Source organism: Alexandromys fortis, unplaced genomic scaffold (genome assembly GCF_014885135.2).
Source record: "Alexandromys fortis isolate MF-2015 unplaced genomic scaffold, M_Fortis_MF-2015_v1.1 scaffold_84, whole genome shotgun sequence".
NCBI lineage: Eukaryota > Metazoa > Chordata > Mammalia > Rodentia > Cricetidae > Alexandromys > Alexandromys fortis.
In genome coordinates this window covers 3,228,601-3,239,022 of record NW_026068017.1, presented here as the reverse complement: position 1 = coordinate 3,239,022, position 10,422 = coordinate 3,228,601, and the positions used below count along the sequence as shown (strand labels likewise).

The 10,422-nt window shown below is 46.2% G+C and overlaps 1 protein-coding gene and 1 long non-coding RNA gene across 4 annotated transcripts; one reads left to right on the top strand and one right to left on the bottom strand.

Moving 5' to 3' along the window:
• Nucleotides 1-292: 292 nt before the first annotated feature.
• On the bottom strand, nucleotides 293-10,243 carry Inca1 (inhibitor of CDK, cyclin A1 interacting protein 1). 3 transcript variants are annotated; one of them, XM_050162776.1, is made up of 7 exons: nucleotides 10,103-10,242; nucleotides 6,661-6,748; nucleotides 2,531-2,644; nucleotides 2,278-2,317; nucleotides 1,844-2,031; nucleotides 1,081-1,243; nucleotides 293-621 (listed from the first exon to the last, which is right to left on the bottom strand). In XM_050162776.1, the coding sequence occupies exons 2-7, from the start codon at nucleotides 6,702-6,704 to the stop codon at nucleotides 478-480; spliced, it is 693 nt and encodes a 230-aa protein (XP_050018733.1). In that variant the 5' UTR covers nucleotides 6,705-6,748; nucleotides 10,103-10,242; the 3' UTR covers nucleotides 293-477. The 3 variants fall into 3 exon arrangements, with proteins under 3 accessions (XP_050018733.1, XP_050018734.1, XP_050018735.1); XM_050162777.1 differs by having other exon boundaries at nucleotides 6,661-6,790; nucleotides 10,103-10,205; XM_050162778.1 differs by lacking the exon at nucleotides 6,661-6,748 and having other exon boundaries at nucleotides 10,103-10,243.
• On the top strand, nucleotides 2,513-7,754 carry LOC126514077 (uncharacterized). Its single transcript, XR_007595496.1, has 2 exons — nucleotides 2,513-2,660; nucleotides 7,631-7,754. It is a non-coding gene; the product is annotated as an uncharacterized lncRNA (long non-coding RNA).
• Nucleotides 10,244-10,422: the final 179 nt, after the last annotated feature.

The window sequence follows — 10,422 nt, the reverse complement described above, 5'->3', positions numbered from 1 at the left end:
CTGGGGTCAGCACACTGGGCCAGTCTACGCGACCCGCTGCAGGATCGTCTCTAAAGGGGCAATAGCGCTGAGGGAACCGGGATTCGGAGGCGGAACCTCAGCTGACTGATGTGACTGTGGGCGCAGGAGGATGGGGCTTGGGCAGAGGTACAGGGCCAGAGCCCTGGAGGCTGGACCTAGGCAGAACTCCTCTTGTCTTGGGCGAGGCTCGTCTAATTTGGGGACCTTGCTTGACTTCATTGTAATTGGGTCCTCAAGAAAATCAAAGAAGTCCTCCTTTCCAGTTCCCCTCTCACTGCTTCCAGGCTCTTTAATAACAGAACAGAAAGAACACAAGACCAGGGTCCCGGCTGTGAGGGAATGGGACCGTTGGATAGGAACTCAAATAGGCTGTGGTCAACAGTTAGGGTTAGGAGAAGGACAACCATCTTGCCGCCAGCAGTGAGGTCTGGAAGCTTGGGCATGGATGATTTTCCACTACTCCTCAGACTCCAGCTCCATCCTCTGAGGATTGTAAGTGGGGTTCCTCCTGGCTGTAACAGTGCTGTGGGCCAGAGAGCTTAGCCGCCCAGAGGCATAAGTCCCCCCCTGGCCTAAGGGGGTCCAGGGAGACCAAAGCAGCTGTGGATGAGAGAAGGGGGAGAGGGACGAGAATGGAAAAACAGGTCTCCACGTTTCTTAATGGCCAAATTCAGGCACGCCCCGCTCCCCAAGCTTGGGTTCATGACTACTTTTCGTTTTTTTTTTTTTAAATATTTATTTATTTATTTATTTATTTATTTATTTATTTATTTATTATGTATACAACATTCTATCTGTGTGTATTCCTGCAGGCCAGAAGAGGGCACCAGACCTTATTACAGATGGTTGTGAGCCACCATGTGGTTGCTGGGAATTGAACTCAGGACCTTTGGAAGAGCAGGCAATGCTCTTAACCACTGAGCCATCTCTCCAGCCCCCTACTTTTCGTTTTTAAATTCAGCTATTCAACAGCTCTTGGCTTGTGCCGCCTTCCCATTCGAGATTATGAATTGATATCACCCTCCACCCTACCCCTATCAAATTCATCTCCAATCATACCTGATCCCTGGGAGTGACAAAATAATTCTCTTCCTGCGGATCGGTTCCCCTCTCTTCTTCCACGTCAAGGTATTCAGTAGTGCTGAGGAATCCATAGCCCTCTTCAGGTACTTGGGGGATCTCAGATGGAACCTCAGAGCTTCCCCACTGGGCCTTCTTTAGTCTGTGGAGACATTAGGTTTACGAGGAAGGGGCCTGGAGTCAGGCTTCCAGCTTCTACATTCTTCCCCCTTCTGGTCTGAAGTACTTCCTGCTGAGACTCATAGGTGGATAGGTGGTACCATTTGACTTTTTGCTCTCCACAGACAGAAGAATTTTCAGTTCAGGGGCCTGTCAGCGACCCCTAATTTCCCTCATTCAGTGATGTGCTCTCTAGTCATCATGGCCCATTTCACTTATCTTCAATCCCTCAATTGCTTCTTTCATATTATAGAAATTATGTTTGAGGACCAGCAAGATGACTTAGCAGGTAAAGGTATTTGCCACCAACTTGATGGTCTAAGTCAGGCCCAGATGATGGAAGAAGAGGACCAGTTCCCATAAATTATTCTCTGATCTCCACACACATGCTGTGACATGCAGTACATATGAACATACATAATTAAATGCAAAAAATAAGAAAATTATGTTTGAATCACACCAGGGGCATGGTTCCTTTCCAAGTACCAATGAATTCTCTTAAAGCTCTCAACTTTCTTTAGTTCAAATTACCCTCCACCAATCCCTGCCTGGCTCCCAGAGGCCAGATGCCATGCCTCCTTACTCGTTGATGGTTCTCTGTCGCCTCCTCAAGTCCTCCAGGTGATACGTAACAGCTCTAACATGGGCCGGAATGTTTCCAGGGCCCGTCTGCATCAAATGCAGCTTCTTTCGTTTTCTTCTCCAGAGCTTTGCAGGAGGAGGAAGCCCCTCAAGAGGGTGCAGGCCAGGCTGCGAGCACCCAGTGGTCCTCTGTGCCAAGGAGGAAAAACAGTTGCTAAATGGGTGGACAAATGTGGGTTTCCAGGAAATTTGGGCTGAACTAGAAAATCTGGGGTCTTTGGAAACTGGGTCTGATCTGGAAAACAGGATGCTTGGTTTACAGTAAACAGGGCCTGCTTAGATACTGGTTGGGAAATACCAGAGAAAAAGTGTAATAAGGACAGGAAGGCAGCAAGCACACTCTAACAGAAGGTTGAGGAGCAGGGCTTGTTATACCAGCATTGGTGGAATGTACTGTTCTTCCATCCAGTTGGAGCTGAGAAGAACAAAAATAGGAACTGGAGTCAGAAAGGACACCCCAATAAACACCACTTCTCTCACAAACTCTCCAACCTCCTGTTGGAGCTACAGTTTCATCAAAGTGGGAAATGGCCTCCAAACATGGGCTCATGCTGTAAGGATGCATGATCCTTAAAAACAGTAGAGCCTCACCTTCCCACCTCCAGCTTCCGGTTTCTGCTCTACTCACCTAGACCTTCGGCTAAGATTCTCCCAGAAGGTGTCTCCGTAAGGCTGAGGCATTGGTCTGCTACTCTGGGAGGGCTGGCTGCAGCGTGAAGATCGGCTGACCACCCTGGAACTCCTGAGAGGAGAACAAGGTAGGCTCATGTCTCAGAGCAGTGTTCTCAACCTGTGGGTTGCAGCCCCTTTCACGGGGTTGCCTAAAACCATTGAAAAACTCAAAAATAAGTAAATAAAATTATTTTAGAAGGGAAGGCTTTGGTTACTCAGGTTATTTTGATAGACAAGGTTCCTTTAAGTTAATGAAGATCCAAGAGAGAAACCCTGTTTACCCTACTGTGTCTTATGTATCGAAGAACGATCAATAGCCTTGTATGCAGGGTGTAGGAGCTATGTGTGAACAGTACTTATTACTTTCTTGTCCCCCAGATTGAATGATGCTTAATTTTCTGATTTTTTTTGTTTGTTTTGAGAGACCTTGGGGTGCTTACACACATTATTAGAAATGGGCTAGTCCAGGTGCGAGAGTTAGCCGAGAAGAGGCTAGATATAATGGGCAAGCAGTGTTTAAAAGAATACAATTTGTGTGTTGTTATTTCGGGCATGAGCTAGCAGGCTGCCAGGGTGCTGGGGACGCAGCCCTGCCGCTCCTATTTCAACAGACAGGGTCTCACTATGTAGTTCTGGCTGTTCTGGAACTTGCTATATAGACCAGTCTGGCTCTGAACTCACAGAAATCTGTCTGCCTCTGCCTCCTGAGTGCTGGGATTAAAGGTATGCACCATCATGCCTGGCCCAACTTCCTAGTCTTTAACTGAAATATCAGGGAGTCTTTTATAGTCTTCACTTCTATCTGTCTGTAGGTGGTTTCATTCAATTTCATGACTTTAAATATCTCCAGCATGCTAATACTCCAAAAATCTGTTCAGCCCGGTTCCTTCTTAGGCTCCACCCCAACATCTTCTCAGCCTTCAACCTGATAAAAGATATACCCCATATGCCTAGCTGCTATGGCCCAAAACTTCCTATGGTATATTTCCCCTCATTTCCTGTATCTAATCCATTGGCCAATCCAGTGAGCTGTATATCTGAACAATACTCAGATTTGACCACTGTTTCCATTTTCATTCTCATATTGCAATCACCTATCATCTTTCTCTCCTTGGACTATGGCAATGGTCTATTTTGCTCTCCCTATTTCTATTATTATTCTTATTATTTTAAAAATTTAGCCAGGCAGTGGTGGTGAATACCTTTGATCCCAGAACTCAGGAGGCAGAGGCAGGTGGATCTTTGAGTTTGAAGTCAGTCTGGTCTACAGAGTGAGTTCCAGGACAGCCAGGGCTAGACAGAGAGACCCTGTCTCAAAAAGCCAAAAAAAAATAATTTTTATTTTTATTTCATATTGTATGTATGCTTTGCCTGTATGTGTGTCTGTGTATCATGTGCATGCAGTGTCCACAGAGCCTGGAAGAGTGTATCAGATGCCAGATGGGTGTTGGGAACTGAATCTGGGTCTTTGGAAGAGCAGCCAGCACTCTTAATCACTGAGACATCCCACAAGCCCCAGTTCTTTTTATTTTTAAGGATGTGTTTTTTTATTTTATGTGTTTGGATGTTTGCTTGCATATATATATTTGTTCAACACGTTCATGCAGTGCCCACAGAGACAGGAAGAGGGCATTGGATCCTCTAGACATGGAGTTATACACAGTTTTTAGCTGCCATGTGCATGCTGGGAATTGAATCCAGATCCAACAAATGCTCTTAACTGCTTGAGCCATCTCTCCAGCCCCTGTTTCACTTCTTATTCCCCTCTCCCCAATTCTACTACACAGAACAGGAGAAAGTAATCTTTTTTCTCTATCTCTGCCTCCTGAGTCCAGCAAAAATAATCCTTTGTATCATATTGGCTTAGTGGTTAAGAGCATTTACTGCTCTTTCAGAGAACTGAGGTTGAGCTCCCAGCACTCACATCAGACAGCTCACAACTGCCCCTAAACTCCACCTTTAGGAGATCCAACACTCTCTGGTGAATGTGTATAATCTCAGCACTTGGGAGACAATGACAGGAGGGTTAGGAGTTCAAAATCATCCTTTTCTACATAGTAAGTATGAGGCTAGCCTAAACTGTATAAGACCCCACTTCTAAAACAAACAAAGGGGCTGGAGATACCACTTAGAGTTAATGCTTCCTGTTCAATCATGAGCACCCATGTAACAAGCTAGTGTCCCTCACACACCTGTGACCCTACCTCTGAAGGGTCAGAGACAGGACTGCTGGGGTGTGCAGACTTCCACTCTGAGAAAATGTGAACACCAGGTTTAGAGGGAGACGCTGCCTCAAAGGAAGATATGGTTTGACTGGAGAGATAGCTCAGTGGTTAAAAGTACTTGTTGCTCTTGCAGAGGACCCAGGTTAGGTTCCCAGAACCCACATGGTACACTGTCAAAACACTCATACACATAAAATAAGATTAATAAAATCTTCAAAAAAATTTAGAGAAGAGTAAGTAGCAAATGATAGAGGATACTCACACCTTCTGGCATCCATGTGTGCAACATGGTGCACACACCTGCTCATATATGTGGCCATAAACTCACACATACACACACACAAATAAATTATTTTTAAAAACTAAGGGGGAGCTGGGCAGTGGTGGCACAGTTCTCAGGAGGCAGAGGCAGGCAGATCTCTGTGAGTTCAAGGTCAGCCTGGTCTACAGAGCTAGTTCCAGGATAGCCAGGGCTACACAGTGAAACCCCGTCTCACCCCCCCCCCACCAAACTGAGGGGGATAGATAGGTAAAAAGAATATCCATATAATGAAAATTATTGACTCTCCCTGAATTGAGAACATCAGTTCAAAATACTCTTTCTCTGCTATATTTATTTGAAATTTTCTATAATGAAAAAGGTCGAAGGAGGGTTGGGAGGTGGTGGTGTACACCTTTAATCCCAGCATTTAGGAGGCAGAGACAGGCAGATCTCTGAGTTCAAGGCCGGCCTGGTCTACAGAGCTAGTGCTAAAACAGCCAAGAAGCCCAGTCTCGAAAACAAAAACAACAACAACAAAAACAAAAACAAAACAAAACAAAACAAAAAAAACAAAAAAAGAAAAAAGAAAAAGGCCGAAGGAAAAAGTGTGCTTATTTCATTTCCTTGCTGAAAACTTTTTTTTTTTTTTGTTTTTTCGAGACAGGGTTTCACTGTGGTTTTGGAGCCTGTCCTGGAACTAGCTCTTGTAGACCAGGCTGGTCTCAGAACTCACAGAGATCCGCCTGCCTCTGCCTCCCGAGTGCTGGGATTAAAGGCGTGCACCACCACCGCCCGGCTGCTGAAAACTTTCTATTCCCACCATATTCAGGATAAAAACACAGAGTTTTTGTCTGTGGACTGCAAGGATTTCTACGATCTGACTTTTCCTAACTCTCTTAACTTTATTTTTCACGTTTTCTTCAGTCAACAAGTTTCAATTACATTGGTCTCATTTGTTACTAGAACATTCCAAGTTTATTTCCTTCTTGCCTCCACCATCCCCCTTCTGCAGACAAGCTCAATCTCATTTCAAATTATCTTCTACACAATAGTTTTCTACAGTGACCCTACCTTCCATCTCCTCTAACTCCTAATCTGCCATCACTTTATACTTACATATCTTTTTGTGTAGTTCTTATAACTAGGTGTAACGATGCTTGTTTATACATTCTGCTCTACTACGAGCTCTCTGAGAGGTGATCCCCTTCCTTTCTAATTGTTGAATCCCCAGTGCCTACTACAGTGTCTAGAACATTACAGTGTTCAAAACTGTTGGGGCTAGAGAGCTGGCTCAGTGGTTAAGAGCACACATACTGGTCTGGCAGAAGACCTGAGTTCGTTCCCCATCACCCATGTCAGCAGGCTCAAAACTCCCTGTAACTCTGTTTCTAGGACAGCCCAAGCCTTCTTCTGGCCTCCATGGACAATTTAAAATAAAGTAATAATAGTAAACCATTTATTGAATAATTAACAAACCATCCATCTCCTAAACATGGACACTGAGGTTCCTGTTCTTTCTTACTCCACTCCTTTCTGAAAAGAATCCAGCTCTTCCCTCTAACCCATCCTTATCCTTCCCACCCAACAGGGGGGACTCACTTGGCAAAAGGGAGGATGTTGTTGCCATCTTCCTGTCCCTCCATGACTGGACTTAGCTGGGTAGCAGGACTGGATCTCCTCCTTGGTGCTGGGAGGATAATGGGTAATGAATCATTCACTCATGTAATAGCTGTAGACCAGACCATGAACAAGTGTAGAGATTGGAAAGGGACCGAACATGCTGAAAAAAGAGAGCTTCATAACCCTAAGAGAGACGGTAGTGCTGTACTGTTAACTGAACATGTGAAGTTGGAGACAACAGCAGGAAAGGTGGGTGATATGAAGGAGAATATTTCCTGGAGCTAAACGTATAGCGTAAATGAAAATCACAGACGCAAGTTAAGTTACTCGTAATACAAGATGATGGAACTGAAAGCACGACAGGCGGAAGCCGGATGGGGCGGAGCCCTTTGGCAACAGTTGGACTAGAACTGGCGACTGGGGACAGAGAAGTGGAGGAATTGGGGTTGGTAATAAATTGGATATGAAAGGTTAGCGAAACCATAGGAGAAATGACAACAAAAGGGAGCAACTGAGAGGGTCTGCACCAGTGGTTTTCAACCTGTGGGTCGCGGTCTACACCATTCTCAGCCCGTGGGTCGTGATCCCCTGAGGGGGGGTCCAATGATCTTTTCACAGCTGTAATCAAGACCATCAAAAAACATATATACACTATGATTAATCACAGTGCCAAGATTACACTTATGAAGTAGCAACAAAATTTTATGGTTGGGGGATTGCCATAGCATGAGGGACTGTATTCAAGGGTCACGTTAGGAAGGCTGAGGGCTGTTGGTCTATAGTAAAGTGAACAGTGAAGTCAGTTGCACAGAAACTCTCTTGAGAAATCTGAATCCATACTTGGGTGTATATGTATTCCTGAGCTCTTCTTTCTTCCAAGACTTACTAATTTTTGATTTCTGTGTGTATATGTGAGCCTTATGAGTTTATGTTTACTTTGTGTATGCAGGAGCTGGAGGAGGGCAGAAGACGACCTTTGCAGAAGCAGTAAGGGCTCTTACTGGCGGAGTCAACTCTTCAGTACCTGCCCTTTTTCTTTTAATGCCTATGGTAAAATCTATTTTAGAACCTTTTCTGTTTGTTTGTTTGTTTTTGTTTTCGAGCTAGAGTTTCTCTGTGTAGTCCTGGCTGTCCTGAAACTCACTTTATAGACCAGGCTGGCCTCATCCCCATAGAGATCAGCCTGCCTCTGCCTCCTGAGTGCTGGTATTAAAGGCATGCACCACCACCACCCAGCACAGAACCTTTTCTTAATAAACTCCACTTGTGGGACTGGAGAGATGGTTCAGCTCCTAAGAAAACTCGTTGCTCCTGCAGAGGACCTGGGTTTAGTTCCCAGAACCCACATGGTGGTTCATAAAAATCTGTAACGTCATCTGACACCTTTTTCTAACCTCTGTAGGCACCAGGAACACACATGGCTCACATATGTACATGCAAACAAAACACACATAAAAATGAAATAAATAAAACCTCAGTTGCACTTAGCTAGCATTTGGGACAGATGACCTAGATATGGTGAAAGGTGTGTGTGGGGGTGTGATTATATAAAAAAAATTTAAAATACTCGCTATGAAGGCTGGAGAGATGGCTCAGTCTTTAAGAGAGCTTGCTGCTCTTGCAGAGGACTGAGTTTGGTACCCAGCAGCCATGTCATACAGCTCACAACCACCTGTAACTCTGGCTCTAGAACATCTGATTTCCTCTTCTGACCTCCACAAGCACCCACATCCTCAATGGATCCTCATGCACAAATTTGAGCACACACATAATTAATTTAAACTAATTTTTTTCCTCTTTTTCAAGACAGGGTTTTTCCGTGTAGCCCTGGCTGTCTTGGAACTCACTGTGTAGACTAGGTTGGCTTCAAACTCAGAAATCTGCCTGCCTCTGTCTCCTGAATGCTGGGATTAAAAGTGTGTGCCACCATTCCACAGCTTAAAAATAAAACCTTAAAAAAATATACTAGATATGGACCAAAGAGCTGGTTCAATGATAAAAATGCTTGCTACCTCAGCCAGATGACCTGAGTTTGATCCCTGATCTGACGTCTACACACACACACTAAAACAATAAATACTTATTTTTTAAAAATAAAAAACAGAAAAATAAAATAAATGAAGAAATATTAGATAAAAGCCATCCAGATTATAATCCTAAACACTCAGGAGGCTCATGAAGGAGCAAAATGAGTTTGAGTCCAACCTAGTTTATAACAGCAAGACTTTGTATAAACCAAAACATATAAGAAAGCTAGGGAGGCCGGACGGTGGTGGCACACTCCTTTAATCCCAGCACTCAGGAGGCAGAGGCAGGAGGATCTCTGTGAGTTCAAGACCGACCTGGTCTACATGTTCCAGGTCAGGCTCTAAAGCTACAGAGAAACCCTGTCTCAAAGAACCAAAAAGAAAAGAAAAAAAAGCTAGGGAGGCGATAGAGGTGTGGTTCAGCGGCAGAGCAGCTTGCCTGCACGAGCAAGGAAGGCTCTGGGAACCCCGACCAATAAACTACTAGGTAAGTTAGGAGTGCCTGCAGACCTGCATAAAGGACAGAGAGAGCCAATCTGAATGTGTCAGAAGCAAAGGGTAGCCAAAGTTGAGTTAGGCATAGTTTTGCAATCCTGGGATTCCAGCATTCAGGAAGTTAACTCAGGATTGAGAGTTTAAATCCGGACTGGGGTATGGGTTACAAAGAGAGACCCAAAATAAAAGCCATAAAACCAGTAAGGGTAGCTAGACGGAGCTAAAATGGTTGCGGAAGATAAAAGACCAAAGGAGTGTTCTTGAAGTGGCAGATGGGATAGAGTTGGGCTGAGAGGGCATGTGAGGTCGAAACTGGACGTCCTGAGTTGGAAGGGGGTCTAGAACTAGGGGCGCAATTGGGAACTGAGGGGCATGCGGCCTTCGGTTAGGCCTGAGTAGGTGACCTGGATCTAAGGGGCCGGGCGGATTGAGGCAGTCAGACAGAATCAAGTTGACCAAGGGATCATCAAGACCTTGGCAGCAAGACACAGCTAAGAGGGTAGATGGGCATCTGAAGGATGATGCCCTGGCTGAGGAGCCTGGCGGTGGGGAAAGTGCCAGGAAGGAAGGACCAAGGCCCCAGGGTGTGGTTGGGCCTGAGGGGGCTGAGGCGACCTTTGGCAGGTAGATCGGGGCCCACAGCCAAACCTTTGGCAATAAGCAGGAGGGCATAGGAGGGGCCGTGGGGTAGTGAGCCTATGCTGCGGAGGGACATGCGCAGACCAGGCTGGGTGGGCAGGGGTCTCCTGCCCTCAGAAGGCAGCTGCGGCCTATGAAGACACCTGAGCCTGAGGGGCTGACTGGGGCTGAGGCGGCGGTCGGGGACTCAAACTTGAAGGCTATCTGGGAAGAGAGCATCGAGCGGCTACGCCGGCGATGCCTGCATTTGGCCCCATCACCTGAGGCAACTGCGAAGCGAATTCTGGAACCTCAGGTCGGGCAGGAAGGAGCTCCGTCGGGACCGAAGGGACCGTAGTCGCTCCGCTCGCCTCGCTAGCCTGAAGGCCGGGCTGACCGGACCGCCTCCTGGGCGTGGTCTACCGACAAGCCCCGCCTTCTAGGAGCGCCTCTGACGGCGGCGACGTGCGCGGCTCCGACCTCAGTCCCCTCGGGGGTCCGCCCCCACCTTCTCTGGCTCCTGTGGAGCGATTGTTTTCCCACGTTCCGGCGTTCTGCTTTCCCTGTGTGTCCGCAGCGCTCTTTCCCTGTGTCTGCCCGG

Coding starts and splice junctions, on each gene's coding strand:
- Inca1 (XM_050162776.1), bottom strand. CDS start 6,704: ATGGAGGGACAGGAAGATGGCAACAACATCCTCCCTTTTGCCAA. Junction 2,318..2,530: donor AATCTTAGCCGAAGGTCTAG/GTGAGTAGAGCA, acceptor TGTTCTTCTCAG/CTCCAACTGGATGGAAGAAC. Junction 622..1,080: donor TTGTCACTCCCAGGGATCAG/GTATGATTGGAG, acceptor TCTCATCCACAG/CTGCTTTGGTCTCCCTGGAC.